The following is a 17,697-nucleotide window of genomic DNA, read 5'->3' on the forward strand; positions in this document are numbered from 1 at the left end:
CTCTGTTCCCACTATCAGGGGCTCCGAGCAGGAGTAGTAAGAGGATGCCTCCTCTCCACGTCAGGCTCCCCAACCAGGTACGTGACAGGTTGCAAGGACTACATGACTGCACAAGCCCTCACAGGTCTAATTCCCATACTAGACTCTCCCATAATGTCAGCTTTCCTGCATTTATGCCCTTCTAAAAGGAAGTGATATACAGTACCTGCAGGGAAAATGTGTCATACACATCCTCACCCCTGCAGCAATCAGCCAGCATACCTAAAGTAACACAATACCAAAATAATTACCATAGGCACAAATACAATAAAATAGTGACATGCAGCAAGCACCTGACTACACATTAGGTTGTAGCATGGGAGAGTGGGCTTGTAGAGGATAAAACCGGCAGTGATGAGGTGACATAACACTTTTCAAAAGCAATCTGCCAAGGATTGTTCCTCGGAGGGCTATCCCTAGTAAACTGGCCCTACAGCTGATAAGCATGAGAACCTGGAGAATAACATTAAACAAAATGACCAGCAGTAACAACGCATATATATTTAATTTATGAAACGAGTTTGATGTAAATGTTCTTGGTCAAGTTGAAAACCAGAATGATATAAGAGAATGTGTGCTGAGTGACTGACAGGTGTTGAATTCTGTGTAAACAGTGTAAAACCAGCTCTGAATGGTAAAACATACATCCATGGAAATAATGTTAACCCTCACCAACCTCCTGAGAATATTTCTATTCTTCATCTTCTCAGTCCCTTTAATTAAAGTGGGCCTATAAGCCCACATATGAATACTCTACAACATAAGCAGTCAACCCCATCACTCAGTAAACATATACATATATGAAATGTTCAGCACTTGAACAAAGACTTGTGCTATGTCTTCCAATCATCAGACTCGCTGAAAGTACTGTACAGCCACTGAACCTGTAAAGTAGCTAAGTCCATGTATCAGCGAAAGCAGCAGACAGGTATTTTATTAAAAGCGTCAACGGGAGTCTGACTGCGGCTCAGCTATAATCCCAGCACTCTGAAGATATTTATGAGAGCCAGGCTATATTCCTATAACAAAAATCAGTACACGACATTTTGATTTCGACTCGGAGCAGCCTTTAATTCCTTATATTCACAGAAGAACTTGGTATCTACCGCCCACTCACATCTCTGAGTCCCAGCTGGCCCATAATTGCCTTTTTACTGATTTTGTTACAAGTAGTGTTTTTTAAGGCCTGCATGAGAGAGGTCAGTAAAGTGATAGAAGGGACATTTCTGCTCTGGAGGCAATTTGTAATACAATCATCATAGAAAATGACAATGTTTAGCCCAAAACTATATCTTTATCTCATAGCCATTGAACCTAATGACCTCTAACTCAATTAGTTGAAATATCACAATCATGCACATTTGTGTATATCTGTCTAGAACATTAACTACAGATATGTACAAAGGTTTGGGCATCTCTGGTGAAACCACTTTTTGTTGGTTTTCATAAGAGGTAGTAGCATAACAAAGACTTAGCAGAGAACAGATTTAAAGCTGAATTCCAGGTATAGATATTTTTGCAAAGTTACATTGGTCCAGCTTGGACCAATGTAAGTATGTATGTTCCATACCTGGCTGATCCCTCTGGAAGCTGAAATCACTGTGGTAGTGCTGACTAGAGATGTGTACAACAAAAAAAATGTAATTTCAGATTAATTTGTTAAGTTAATAATCTTGCTTCCTCATATTTGCTATGTTCGAATGATTCATTTTTGCAAATCGTTTAATATATTTGGATTTGTTTCATATATATTGCGGAAGATTGACTATATTGGTTTTAATGTGTTAATTCATTATTTCGTGAGATCACTTAAACACTTTGATATATATAAAGAACAATCTCCTGCGCTTAAATGGATCAACCCTACCCTAAGCTGCTAAACACCTTACTTCAACCATAAAGTGCAAATTAAATAAATAAATAAATTGGTGTAGCGCTAAATAAATACTAACATATACATCACAATTATAATCATAACTCATTACACCGTGTATAATAATATTAAATAAATCAGTGAATATAATAAAGTGTAAAACACTACAAAGATTACATTTGGATGGTTCACTCAATTTGGAGAATCAAAAAAATATATATGAACATAAAACACACAGTGCACGTGTATAAAAACACACTCAGTGGGAATAAATGTCCACTCCAACTCTATACGCTGCACTTATAATATTAAATAGTGCTCCACAAATCATGTGTAAACGCAATCCAACGTGCTGTGAATCCAGTGCCAAACCATGAATCCAGAATTAGCCAAAATGCCCCCTCACCTCCTTACAATGACCACAAGGGCCAGCTTGCTTTTTAAGGTTAAGCCACACTTTCACAGGGATATCCTCATCACCACCGGATGGACCCTCCTGGAAATCCCCACAGATCCGCAATCCTCTTTTAGTACTCCAACTCAACTGGTCGTTCTCTCACAGAGGATCATAGCAGAAACAAACAGAGATCCTCCATAGTGTAAATCAGTAATTTAATATTCACATAACAAAGAAAAATCCCACTCACTGATACCCTGAGGAAGTCACGTGATTATCATGACCCAACGGGTCGGTACGCAGTGACAGGACTTCCGGTGCGCTGTGACGTCAGTTCCAGCGTGGGGGCCATCTTGGATCACCCAGAACCATGCACATACACCCATGATATGGGTAAAAGCTGGATTGTGCTATTTTACATGTGAGTGAGATTTTTCTGATTGTGTTTTTGTACACGTGCACTGTGTGTTTTATGTTCATATATATTTTTTTGATTCTCCAAATTGAGTGAATCATCCAAATGTAATCTTTGTAGTGTTTTGCACTTAAACACTTTGAGTCATCCCTCATAGTCCAACCCACAAAGAGAAATTAAATGAGCTGATTTTTATTTTATAATAATGAAAAAGGTTAATGCAAAATAAAAATTAAATGGATCCGAAAGAACAAATGAAATTCAATTTGGATTTGTTTATTATGTTATGATCCTGAGAATCTGATGGATCCATTTCCATGATCCATCCCAAACACAATAAATAGGAATCCTCCTCTTAATTCACTTTTATACCTTACTGTATTTATTGCAATATGTTTCTGTTTCATATGTAGTGCATTTTTTTTATGATAATGAAAAATGCTAATGCAACATAAAAACGAAATGAATCCAAATCAATTTGGATCATTTGTTATGTTGTTACATTATTTTGGATGCTTCAGACACCCAAATTAAATAAATGAATTTTATTGTTTTCATTATTTATTCCGGATTCATTGAAATGTGTTAATCTTGTGATTTGAAAGTTGGTATACCTCCAATCTCCAAATAATGAAAATTTTGTCCAATTTTTGATTCGTAAGGAAAGGAATTACACATGTATACATGTATAGTGCTGAGTAGCTGGCCTGTTGCTTAGTAAATACAGGAGATCACTTGCTTGTCATGGGCAGCATTAAGAAAGCACTATGCATGTTCTCAATGAATGCAAATTGTTCTCTGGATAAAGTGTAGATTGTGTATTTAAGGCCCCACCTCCCCCACCTCTCTACCTTGTCCAATGAAAGAGTGCTTTCTTCTCTTTCTTTCTTGTCTAATGAAATAATGCTTTTCGCCTACTGAGAAAATGCAAAGCATTCTCTGAATGGCACCTGTACCAAGCCTGCAACCTGTATTCAGTAAGCACTGGGGAAGCAGCTCAGCACGGGACTTGGAAACTAGCGGTAATCAGTGTAGTAGCAGTGCCTACCACAGTGATTTCCAGCTGAAAACAGGACTGCCAGGTTTGGAGCAAGCTTGGAACATGGACCAATGTAATTATTAAAAAATATATACCTAGAATTCTGTTTTAAAGTACATCTGCCATCTTTTAAAACTTGTTTAACCCCTTGACGCCGACGTCACACAACTATGCGGCCTCACAGAACTGGGCTTTGTTCCATGGGTCCGCATATTTGCGTACCTATCTTTGTGCTGGGAGTGCGCCGCACTGCGCATTCCCAGCACAAAGACCGCGGTGTCACTGAGAGCCCCGGGTCCCATTCTAACGATCGGGATCTGGGACTCCCGATTCCAGGTCACATGATCATTGTGATAGCCTCTGATTGGCTATCACAGTGATCAGTCACTGTACAGCCCGGCCCTCTTGTTTTTTTTCTATCTCTATGAATGGAGAAGAGAGATACATTGTATCTTTCTAACTCCTGGCATAGAGAGAAAAAAAAATGTTTGCAAAAAAAAATAAAGAAATAAATACTAAAAAATAAAGAAAAAATACATAGATCAAGGTTTGATCTAGTTCAGTGCCAGGGTCAAGGTCAGGGTCAAAGGTAAGGGTCAAAGGTCGGGATTTAAAAAAAATTGGTTTGTCAATGTCAGTGTCAGTGTGTTTTAGGTAAAACAACAAAGACAAAAACAAAATGCGCACTAATGTTTCTGGGCTGTACTATGGGTACAAACAACAAATAACATACACATATATGGTATCACTGCGATCGTCAGGAGCTGGAGAATTTATTTTGGGTTGTTATTTGGTGGTAGGTTATGGTAGTAACAAGAAATACACAGCAAAAAAAAAAGAAAAAGTTTTTTTTACTATTTTGGGCCAGTTTTCCTTTGATAATAAAAAAAATCAGGAGATATCCATTACCATTTACCACCAAATGAAAGCCCAATTTGTCCTGAAAAATCACCTGGATGTACAAAGTAGTTGTGATGAAATGTTGTGCTTAGGCATTTAGATTTGTTTTACCCTTAGGCATGAAGGGGTTAACTACAGTATTAGATCTCAAGCAACCAGCAAACACAAATGCTCCTGCGCTTGGGGATGGACTCGATGCAGGCTACAACCACATAAGGAATGTCCTGGAACATGCACACCTTGCTGCCCTCAAATGGACCGGGGAAATCCAAATATACTGAATGAGGAAAGAAAAAACAGAGGGCGCACAGGCCTAGTGCATTACCATAAAAAATGTTTAATAAAAAATAAAGTGTGTTGTACTCACAAACGACAATATAGTCAAGGCACATCATAAAGAACAGCTGGGTCAACACCGCGCTGAGTAACAGTCCGCAATAGGGAGTATAGACATCCAAAAGGCTGATGCGTTTCGAGGACTTGCCTCTTCCTCAGAGCGCGGTGTTGACCCAGCTGTTCTTTATGATGTGCCTTGACTATATTGTCGTTTGTGAGTACAACACATACTTTATTTTTTATTAAACATTTTTTATGGTAATGCACTAGGCCTGTGCGCCCTCTGTTTTTTCTTTCCTCATTAGATCTCAAGCACCTACCTTACTGCTACTGATATAAAAATTTGATGCTCCATAGTTCCATCCCATTGGTCCATCACAGTGAGGGATGGTTTTGTTAGCCATTAAAAAATGTAGGAAGGGCAGCTTACAACATTATCAGGAAGTGTATATATTATCAAAAGAGCGGAGCAGATTTAGAAGGTCCAGGATAGAAATAAGCAAAACAATTTTCTCCAAGTGAATGAGTGACGTCCAAAATTTTGAATCTCTTTATCATATGCATCCATATCTGTCTCATCTGCATCAGAGTCCGCATGTGGAAGATGGGGGGAGGAAACTAGGCAATTGGCATATTTTGAAGGGCTCCCAGAAGTTTACCCCCGTCTATCCTGTCTAGCCTATCCCTCGATCCTGGTTACTGAACCATTACAGCAGTAATATGTTGTTCCTCTCTGCACACAGTCCTTTTAACTATTTTTTTTTTTTAAACGATGAGCCCCTTCACAGCTATGTGGCCGCAATTTGGCTTCAATTTCTTTGTATTGTTCAATTTACATACATATTCCACACACCTCACAATGTGGTAGATCAGAAAGAAGCAGGCCATATTTTCCAAATCATGCTTCAAAACACCACAGGAATGTGAACACCACATATTTTGTAAACATTAGAACTATGTGTGCACGGTTTAGTGCATTGGAGCACTTGCATTTCAACAATACAATGCAAATGGGTCTTAAAGGTAGAACAGGGCATGGTAGTAAAGCTTCCTGAATTTTATGAACTGGGTCATGTCGGTGGGCCCCAGTTTGATTCAGGTCCCCCTTACAAGCCCAATGTCCATTTCATTGTCAGTAACAGTGCACAGGTCTACTTTAAAAATAATATATTTGTGCAAATTTTAATGTACAACTAGAAATCAGCAAGATTCAGATTCCTTTAATAAGATAACACAAGTGAATCAGCTGGAAATATACCCAAGCTTTCACACATAGCATATTTAATGTTATTTTTTCCAACCTGTTAGGTACAGCAAATAAAGTAATTATGTAAATAAATCTGAAGACATATGTTGTGTATGAATTAGTTTCCTGCAGGTTGTAATAACTTTTTACTAAGGCAGAAGCTATATAACCTGTCCTACACAATCACAGGGTAGGCTGCCACTCAGGCTTTTTGGTTGATAATGGGCACCTCCAACATTCGTAGCACAACTTGGTACTGTGAGACCTGGTTAATCCAGGAAGGTTTTATAAGCTGATGCTTAAAGCTGATCTCCAGCTTTTAGTGAAGTTTAAACATTTTGACCAGCTTGGTCCAGCTTTAAGTCCAAGAAGCCAGCATGCTACAAGCAGGCTCACCAATTGGGCAGCAAGAAGGGATGACATGTACATAACAACCACCTCTTTCCTGGAACAACATTTCATCCTACTTTTACGATTCTTTGCTCGTCTTTAAATGTAGATATATTAAGAGGCTGTAGCATAATTTGTTTAGGGTATTCACCTCTTTAACCCTCATCCTAGAAATCCAGCATAAAGGCCCCAACTGTTCATACATTAGCTGTGGCCTAAGTTATTGCTGCTTGGATATAATTTATGTAGCAAGACAATGTTGGGGCTCTGCTGAGCCCAAAAGAAATACCATGACCTGCTATAGTTTAGTTGCACTCCCTTGCTGCTTCCCTGCTATGGCACAGAATCATGTGACAAGATGTTTCAATACAGCTTAAAGGTGCGTAAAGCCCAATAAAATATACAAATTTGTTGCCCACTGTAACATTTTGCTGAGCCCAAAAGAAGTCCCATGAGCTGCTAATGAATCCTTTAACCTACCACCATATATTTGGAGCATGAGTAAACCCACACAAGCACAGGGAGAACATGGCAATGCCATGCAGGTAGTATCATAGTTGGGATTTGCAGCAAGAACCCTAGTGCAGTAAATCGGGACCTTTAATAAAACATGGAATAAAAATAAGACACAGAAAATATTGTTTGGATGTTTACTACCATTTCTTTGTTTGTGCTTCAGTTGTCCATTTTCTGCTGAGATCTTTTGCATACCTTTAGTTATAGTAAAAGGTATATTCAATGCATTAGCCATTCATTTAAATCAATCAGCCTATATGTACTATGACTGTAATCTCCGCTGGCTGTGAACTATGCGGCATAAAGCTCTGCGTTAAAGAAAACAGAGCGTAGCCTATTAACATCTAATGAAAGAAGCGGGACTCTCTTGTACACAGGCTGCAGAACAAGATGAAAAATCATGTTTTGTTAGGAAATCTGCGCTCTCGTGCAGCTCACCTGCCCACATCTAATCTGAAACGTAAGCTGCAGGCATCCTCAGGCACAAACACAATGATCCTTTAATGATTTGGGGGGATTTAATAGGGGAAATGCTAAACAGATTGGACAAGTAGGTCTGCGCTGAGATCGCTTGGCAAAATAAATTGCCATCTCTGTGTAGATAGGAGTAAGTAATATGATGGGAGGAGGGTTGTTTTTATTTACAACAAATAACTGGGGTCAAAGCAGTCATTGCTGCAGCTTGTCTGGCTGAGTGGACTATATGGGCCCATGAACAAGTTTTTTGTGCCTTAAAGCGGTTGTAAACCCTAACATATACCCATTGAAGTGACTGGCCTCAGATGATACACAGAGATTAAACAAATCCTCCTACATGAGTTGTACCTGTTTATCTATACAGTCTTTCGCTACATCTGTTCAAAGTGCAGAATTTTCATAGGATCTCTAAGCTCTGAAAAGCAGGGGCGGAGATCTGAAGTTATATCAGTGAGGAGAACTCTGAGAGCTGATTGGAGGGAAAGGACACACCCCCTTTCACACAGCACACAGGAACAGAGCTAAGGTTTTCAATTTGCTGGAGGTCCCTCCCCTGCCACCTTTTTTCTCTCGGTGTCAGGAAAACTCATCAGTGACTCATGCTGATAGTAGAGGAACAAGGCAGCAGACAGAAATGACACTTAGTACTCTGGATCGAGACAAGTACACTCTATATAGGGATATGCTTTGTTCATATTTCATGTCTGATGTTTAAAACAACTTTAAGGTGTGCTATATTAAAGGGGAACTGTCACTTTGCAGGGCAAAGTTGACAGTGTCTGTGAAGAGACCTACCTGATCTACTGATACTGATACCTTTGTCCCACCTTCCTCTTTGTCCCAGCTTTCCTCTATCAGCTAGTTCTTCTTTGCATGTGGGAGCATGCCCAACCACTAGGTCTGATTACCATCACATGACAGAGGGAGGGACATCACCGCTCCCTTTAGGTTTTAACACTAGCTGACATGAGGGTACTTTGGTAGTCACTATTATGGAGAAAGGAGCAGTGGGGCATTGCCCAATAGTAAGGGGCAAAGTGACAGTACCTTTTTAAGGCCACCCTCTCATTTTGAATGGACTCCTAATGCAATTAAGTGCTCAAAAAATTTACCTGCCATATTTTTTAAAATGCTTTGCCCTATTACACACAGAGCATGCACATTTTGTTTTCTTATAGGCCTGATTCAAACTTTTGCTTTGAGGCAACGCATGGTAAAATGCTTGTCCTAACTTTCATCACTGCAATGCATGGTTTTGGAGAAATATTTTTTTTCTTTGGGAGAGTGCATGTGATCAGCACTGTCTAGACAGAGGGTCAGGGGTTATACAGCGTCATAGGACAGTAAGCAGAATGAAAACCCCTCTTACAAGCTTTATCCAGTGCATGGCCAGACATGGAAGTCACGTGACTGCTGTATACTGTTGATAAGAAAGGGTATTTATCAGTTTATATTTACTAATGTAATTGCATTTCCATGATCTGTGTATTGTGGGGGATCGGGTATAGTGAATGCAGGGTCCTGGGTTTAGTAACACTTTTTTTGAACAAACTGAGGTTAGAAGCTGATTGGTTTCTATGCAGAAGTAAGCCTGATTTTGCACTCTCCAGCTATAGTAATCAAACCCCAATGTACAGATTTGAACCATTGTGTTGTGTGTACATCCAATTCAATGAAGAGTTTGCACTCTGCTGGAGCACAGCGTGCCAACTCTCCACACGATTGAATGACCATTATATAACGTCTGCATGGGCATGGCACAGAACATATTAGCAAGCAGCTCTATGGCTTTGTGATCAATAATCTCCCTGGAAATGGATAAGAAAGTATAAGACTGAAAGGCATAGCTGGGAGCAGATCAAGGTACAATATAAGTATGGAGTTACACAGGAAACTTTACCCACTATTGTGCCATAGAGTAAAACTGCTTAGGCAGCTTTTGTCTGGCCATGGGCCTACCTCTTTCCTTCTAATATTTGCATCCTTTACTGTACAGCAGGATTTACATTACATACAAATACACTTGTCAAACAAGTACAAAGTGTAAAAGCACACACAGTAGAGGGTGCCATCTAAGTGCAGCATTAAAACATTTATTGTATGATAAAAAAAAATTGGAAACCCACATTTCTGAAGTACGTTTGTGAAGGCATGTAGAGCAGAAGAAATCACGACATCCAGGGAACTCTGTGGCAGAGGCATCCAAAGAGGTAGGAATGCACTGAAATTGGTAGCCATGCCCCCAGGATGTCCCCAACATCTGATATCATCCATTGGGTTCTACTGGAGTCTTTTCCCAACCAGGAAGTGCTCTTAGCTTCCTATGCCTACCTGGGCTAGTGTCAGTGCTCCACAATCCCTGGACTGGATGTCTCTGCTTCGAGCTCCACGAAAAGGAAAGTTTAAAAACAAGCCAACGATCCCCGTAAGATGGATCGGATCTGTGGATTGAGCATAATGGATCGGAGTCCAATCCATTATGCTCCCCTATCTGCAGATCTGATCAATCTTGCAGGGATCATCGGCTTGCAACCTATACGGGGGTTAACTGACCTAGGTAAGGCTGTGCAAGATCCGGGACTTGTCTGTAACCAGGAAATGCGGTCGCGATAGCAGGAACCTCCTCCATCTGACATCACTTCTCGAGCATGTTCAGACCGGACTGGTGTTGAAAGATCAGTTAACCCCGTATAGGTTACAAGCCAACAATCCCCACAAGATGGATCGGATCTGTGGATTGGGGAGCATAATGGATCGGACTCTGATCCATTATGCTCAATCCACAGATTCGATCCATCCTGCGGGGATCGTCGGAGGGATGACACCAAGTGTTACCGCACCGGGTGAGACCAACCCTAGGGACGCCCGTGGCTACAGGGTTCCTTGGATGTTCCGATTTCTTATGCTCTACATGCTTTCACAAACTTACTTCATGTCAGTTGCCAATTTGTTTTTATTATATAATAAATGTTTTAAGCTGCACTTAGATGACACCCTCCATTGTGCGTATTTTTATGTCTTGATTCAGAGATTTCTTAAATTTCTATGGAAGCACTGTATCTTGTGAAAGGTACTTACCAGAGTCAACCCCTGACATACCTGATGAAGACTGGTTTATTGTACTCATGGTTATGCATCTCAGTGTTTTTGTCTGCTATAAGGAGGTTACCCACACACTATTTGCACCATAAAGACATTTCTTTATGGCGCCTTCAGCTATGTCTGTTTTTATGTTTTGATTCACAGATTTCTTCCGTCTCTCTGGAGGAACTGTATCTTGTGAAAGGAAACATACCAGGATCAGCCCCTGACATACCTGATGAAGACTGGTTTATTGGTCTAAGGCTGGGTTCACACTTGTGTGGTGCAGTATATCGCATGTGATTCGCACAGGATCTGCACCACATTCCTGTGCAAATCACATGTGAATTGTGTGCGGTGCGATTGGAGCCATACATTTTGTATGGCTCAAATTGCACTGCATCCGCACCAAAAAGGTGCAGGACCCTTTTTTTGGTCTGCACTAGAATCGGACAGCATAGGTATTTATACCCATGTGATCCGATTCTGCACATCGCACCGCTTTTTGCAGACCGATTTCGGGGTGTTGTTAACTTAACATACATACCCACAGCGGTTTGCATGAACGGGGTGCGATAGTGATGCGGTGTGGAATTCACACAGAAAACGCTGCAAATTCCTCACTGCATCAGTGTGAACCCAGGCTAATGGTTATGCATCCCAGTGTTTTTTCTCTGCTATAAGGAGGTTACCCATAAACTACTTGCATCATAAAGACATTTCTTTAAATACAAAGTATAAGTATATTGATACTCTATCAAAACATAAATCAATTACAGTCATTGGTTAAATGTTCTAAAGTATTTAAATGTCCATTTAATTCACTGTCCTTTGAATCATTTGATCAAGTGCAAAAGAAATGATTTTATAATTTTCTTGCACGTGACTTAGTATGAAGTGAACAGAGCTACACTGGGCTATATAAACATTCTTTAACTGCAGTAAACCTGCCCTATTGCTTCCTTGGCTATCCAGAATCCATTACAAAGGTAATCCAAGCACTGACACTTATCACATCCAAAATAGTAATAAGCACAGAAGCATACTAATTGCTTTCATAGCAATTTGACAGAGATAGTAAATATATGGTAATTTTATACAACATTATTTCCAAATGCCGTCACTGTCTGCATAAATCATTTTGAACCAGAATGTTCAGGGACCAATGTGTTGCTAAATTCCTTAGCAGGTACATGACCCCTTTTGGCTACAGTTACACTTTTAGGGGCCAAGAGAAAGAACAAAAGCAAACTGACACTTGGGATCTGGAAAATCTGTATGATCCGCTTTGCATTAGTTCAATCATTTTTTTTATACACTGCTTGTTATAACTTGGCTTCACAGTTCTCAATGTACTTATGTAATATGCATGCATTGTGAGTTTTCTATAGATCTGCGATATATAACATAGAAGGTTGTTCACTAAGGCAGTGTAAAGATCAGTGATATTGTGCAATGTACATTAATCAACAGCAACCTATCAAAAATCATCAGTTTCTTTTTCATGAGTAAACTCAAATTTGATTATCAATTACTGTGGGTTGCACTCTGTAATTGCTTTGCCTTATTGAATAAGCGCAAAAATGCTTAAATGAATCCTGAGCTTTATGTAAAAATGAAGGTAAATCAAAGCAAAATTGACAGGAAAGTTGGAAACCGACTCATATAACAATCCCCTAGTGGAAAAGCATTGCAATTTATAAAAGGTTGTTCACTAAGGCAGTGTAAAGATCAGTGATATTGTGCAATGTACATTAATCAATGGCAAACTATAAAAAACCATCAGTTTTTTTTCTTGATTAAACTCAAATTTGATTGGTTGCTATCAATTACTGTGGGTTGCACACCGTAACTGCTCTGCCTTATTGAATAAGTGCAAAATGCTAAAATTAATTCTGAGCTTTATGTAAAATTGAAGATAAAGCAAAGCAAAATTGACAGGAAAGTTGAAAACCGACTCATATAACAATCCCCTAGTGGAAAAGCATTGCAATTTATAAAAGGTTGTTCACTAAGGCAGTGTAAAGATCAGTGATATTGTGCAATGTACATTAATCAATGGCAACCTATCAAAAACCATCAGTTTTTTTTTCTTGATGAAACTCAAATTTGATTGGTTGCTATCAATTACTGTGGGTTGCACACCGTAATTGCTCTGCCTTATTGAATAAGCACAAAAATGCTAAAATGAATCCTGAGCTTTATGTAAAAATGAAGGTAAATCAAAGCAAAATTGACAGGAAAGTTGGAAACCAACTCATATAACAATAACCTAGAGGAAAAGCATTGCAATTTATAAAAGGTTGTTCACTAAGGCAGTGTAAAGATCAGTGATATTGTGCAATGTACATTAATCAACGGCAACCTATCAAAAACCATCAGGTTTTTTTTCTTGATTAAACTCAAATTTGATTGGTTTCTATCAATTACTGTGGGTTGCACACTGTAATTGCTCTGCCTTATTGAATAAGCACAAAAATGATAACATGAATCCTGAGCTTTATGTAAAAATGAAGGTAAATCAAAGCAAAATTGACCGGAAAGTTGGAAACCAACTCATATAACAATTCCCCAGTGGAAAAGCATTGCAATTTATATTATAATGAATGGGGGGATGGTTGTTGTGGCTCTAAATGGAGATGAGGGTCAAGAGCTGTGGGGTTACATGACAAAGAGCAGGCATGCTTGGCCATAACAATCTCGTGCTAACTGATGTGAATACTGAAACAACTCTCACCTCCTAGGCATGTGGTCTCAGCTCAGCTCGGGGTTTGGGTCAGCAAAGAGAGGCTTGCACTGTGGAGACCTGACTGTACCTGGCCTGTGGACAGAAAACAGGGGCTTCAGAATACCATCCAGACATATAATTACTTTACTAAATCAGTTAGCAGAAGATTGCAAAAGTCAAAATGGGAAAAAAGGAGGGCATGCATATTACTTATTTTACTCTTAAGAATGAATAAAGCAGTTACTTTAGACAGAAAGCATGACGGAAAACACAAGAAGGACTTATACAGGGAGTAATGTGAAAATAAATATTAGTAAACTGGTGGGCCACAAACGACACATAGGAATAGGCTAAAATAGGTACGACTTTCAATGACACATAAATAACAGACATGATGTAATTATGAAAGAAGATGTTTTTAGTACATAGTAACACACCACCCTTTTTCTAAATAAATCTACTAGGTACCCCTGACCAGGTCTTACCAATAACAAGTACAGGACAAAAGAACATGAAAGTCCTATTAATATTCCTCAGCTATATCATTTTATGGAAACGTCTGTATATTGATTAATCATCATTTATAGCTGTGTACTGTACTATATATGATCTTTGATCTTGGGGTTAAGAATATTTCAAACTTTTTAACAGGCCAATTCAAGTTTCACATCTTTTTTTATTGCTTTGCAGTCCTGTTCCTCTGCATGTTTTGATTTGGAAGTGATTTTTGCTTGGAACGCTTTAAAATACTTTTTTGTTTTTGTTGTAAATGATGCTTCCTGACCTCCTACTCTGGTGCTCTGTGCTGGCATTAGTGAAAACCAGTCACAACCCTCAGCACAACTGTCTTTACATAGACTTAGTTACAAAGTACAATGTTGTATTTCAGGAGAAGAAATTGGGTGTGTCTGACCAGGTCTGTTATTGAGTGCTGATTATTGAGTGCATTAGCAATAAAACTGATGCCTATTGGACTGCACAGTCATATTTAGACACCCTGTAGATCCTCTGCAAGATTATAAAAATGCAGGTTGTTAGTATTATATATATTCATTTCCGTGATTTCAGGCTTAAAAATGATTTTCAGGGATGATGCTGCTGATCTATTATATCTAATTTCCTATCTCAAAATACAATCTTAGAAGACTAAGGACACTAGACACTATAGAATACATAAGAGCTACCAAATTGCGTGACTTTCTGAGTACACATACAATACCAATGCGTACCATATATGTAAACAGTTAGGATCCACTGGGTGGGGACTTCTCTCCAATGTATTCCACCAAGCAGATGGAATCTTCTCAACGCGCTTCAAAGTCTAATTCCTCAGGAGAACAGGAAGGAGATGTATATAAACCAGCCAACGTTAATTAAAACCAAAAGTATCCAAAGCTGAACAATTGCCAAAGATCTCACCCAGGGACTGTGGGGAGGATATGAGGTGAAGAAAGAATTTTTACACCACAGGCATCCTATCACAAGGCCCTGTCAGGATCCATAGGAGCCCAACAATCTAATTAGAGATACCCTCTAAGGCAACGTCCATATTCAATTATGTAAATCTCAATATCTCAGTTTTGTCCAAGGTATACAGTATATCTATAGGGATCCTAAACTGAAAACTCACTATGATTGCTGTAAGAATATATTCACAAGTAGATCTTCCATAAAATTGGTGCTGTATTGTTAGAGTAACATCTACGCAGGGGAAAATGGAGGTCAGCCTAAAAATACTCCCACATTTGGTATGTTTTCAACCTTGTATAGCCCCAGGTCCTTTTTGTTGCCATCTATGGCTTTGGTCTAAAAGCTTAGACATATCTTGAGGTTAATTTACATAATGGAATGTGGTGGTTTCTTTATAGGGGATGTCTAATTTGGTTGCTGGGTTCCTACGCATCCTGGTAGGATGCCTGTGGTGTAGAAATCCGATTTCTTTCCCCCATGTGCTCCCCACGGTGCCTGGGTTAGACTTTCAACAATTGCTTGACTTTGAATATTTCTGATTTTAATTATTGCTAGCTGGTTTATATACAATCTCCGTCATGTTCTCCTGATGAAGTGGACTCCGATTCATGAAATATGTTGATAAGGTTTTATCTGCTTGGTAAAATACAGTGGAGAGAGTCCCTACCCACCTGGAGGACTTTAACTATTTATTAACAAAAATATATGTATAGATGAAAGATGTGAACATGTACTGAGCACAAAAGGATATATTTTTAATGGCATAGCACAGTCTGTCACTTTTTAATATGTTTTTTTTTTAAATATGCCTGTTTAGGCCGATATAATAATAAAAGGATGCCTTTATACATATATGTGTTGGCATTATACTGTAAGTGTACCCAGAAAGTCATGCAATTTGGTTGCTTTTTTGTATTCTACGTATGTGTAATGAGATGTTGGTACATGCTGCTGTGAATCAAACGGTGAAGTCTAAGGAGTCTATTGTAACACTATACAGTACAATACTATATACCTAATACCTATGTTTTTCTCTAACGTACATACAATATTAAAAAGTGTTATTGACATTAAAATGTAACAAAAAAAAAAGAGAGACTTGATTTTACAGCTGGGCAGTATAGGAAACAAGGGAGATTTTAAATAACAGAAATATTCATGGACGCATTGTGAAAACCAAAAAATAGCTGTCTGCTTCTGTTTGCTGTCCCTTAACGAAAACTTGGTACCCTTAGTAGTGGGAACTGTTACAGTAAACAATGACAACTACATGTGGCTGCATGTCTATCTTCTGAGAAAGAGTTAATGCTCCTCATTTGAATGTACCAGGTATGTCAGGCCTCTGTTTTTCTACATTAAAGCATACTGCACACTGGTGACAAGAAGATAACTGTGAATGTTGAGTTGTGGGTGTGAATATGTTACATCCATAACCGGAATGTTTTTTACACACCTTACAAAGACAGCAATATGTAATGTTAAATTCATCTGTAGTTACCATCTTCCACAAACTCTCCTCTCCTGAACATTTTTTTTTGCTAGATTACATTTATTATAACGTGGGCTGTCATAGAATTCAGTGATTCTGATCATTTTAATCTACAAACTCTGTCATCTGTATTTTCTGACTACAACTGACGTAACACATCTCGCTATGAATGACGTGAAGGTAACATCAGCCCATCCTCAACCAAACCAAGATCTCCTGATGCATGTATGTATCTCATTGAAGGACTGAGAGGGGTGAAGAAACGGCTATGTTATTTTATATTATTTTCAGTGTAAGAAGAAATTGCCTTCTCTACTGAGCTGTTCCCAAAGTTGACCAGCTACTTTCCAGTGCATTGTATTGCATGTCTGTTCAGGGGTGGGAATGGCCTGTTGATGGACCACATGTTCAGTAAGTCACATTCAGCTGGGCTTGTTTTGTAATGTTGAAGACATTGTGCCACTTATCCCAGTAGCTTATTAATTTCTAATGAGTGTCAGGAACATAGCAAAGCAGATATGTAATCCTCACTACACTGGACTCCATATATATACCAAGCTACTTTGCTTGTGTTTGGCTGCTGAGTCTTTTGGTTAGTTTGGGAGCTTGTACATCCAAAAGACTTAGCAGCCAAATGCAAGTCAACTGACTGGTAAATATGATTGCAAAGACCTCTACATTGGGTCAGGACTCATCATGCAGTTTCCCAACAACTTAAAAGAAGGGTCAGTGTCTTAAGGACAATAAGGTACACGTTTTGGATAGAAAATACAACTGGTTCTCAAGGGGCATGAAAGAGGCCATCTACATCAAATCGGAACATCCGTCTTTAAACAGAGGTAGGGCCTTCAACACCACCTATCCCTCACATATTATGCCATTTCAACATCTCTGCCCCAGAATTATGACAAAAATGTGGACCTTTAGTTATGCCTGTCCAAGATCTAATAGCACCATGGTGATTCAACTATGCAAATAGAACAATCTTTTAGATTTCACAATTTTCCATACCTCGTGTCATGTTTTTGGAGAATCAGCAACTGCTTTGCTGCATTACATGACATCAGGGTGATTAAATGTTGGGGTGTGTTGATAACACTCATTAGAAATGAAGAAACCACCTACATTAGAGTGAAGATACATCTTCAACACTAAAGAGGTCTAGTTAAATATAACTAACTAATGCTATCTGTTTATAAGCCTCCTTTATCTAAGATCATATGAGGGAGTTCCTCTTATTAGGATCACTTCATAATATCAATGCAGAGGTTAAAGCATATCTATGGTCAAAATGTAAAATA

At 38.9% G+C, this 17,697-nt stretch overlaps 1 protein-coding gene across 3 annotated transcripts in view; it reads right to left on the bottom strand.

The window, feature by feature from the left end:
* The window catches only part of LRRTM4 (leucine rich repeat transmembrane neuronal 4), an 889,364-nt gene that overhangs the window by 88,933 nt on the left and 782,734 nt on the right, over positions 1–17,697 (bottom strand). For 2 of the 3 annotated variants that reach the window (XR_016313378.1, XM_089681732.1), the window contains one exon: positions 13,447–13,530. The exons of the other annotated variant lie outside the window; for it this stretch is intronic. Coding sequence is in view for 1 of the 2 variants with exons in the window: in XM_089681732.1 (XP_089537858.1) it covers positions 13,486–13,530 (45 nt within the window). In the remaining variant the exon portion in view is untranslated. The remainder of the gene's footprint in view (positions 1–13,446; positions 13,531–17,697) is intronic. 3 annotated transcript variants of the gene reach the window in all.

This window comes from Staurois parvus, unplaced genomic scaffold, assembly GCF_062004578.1.
Source record: "Staurois parvus isolate SC_StPar_1 unplaced genomic scaffold, SC_StPar_1.0 ptg000276l, whole genome shotgun sequence".
NCBI lineage: Eukaryota > Metazoa > Chordata > Amphibia > Anura > Ranidae > Staurois > Staurois parvus.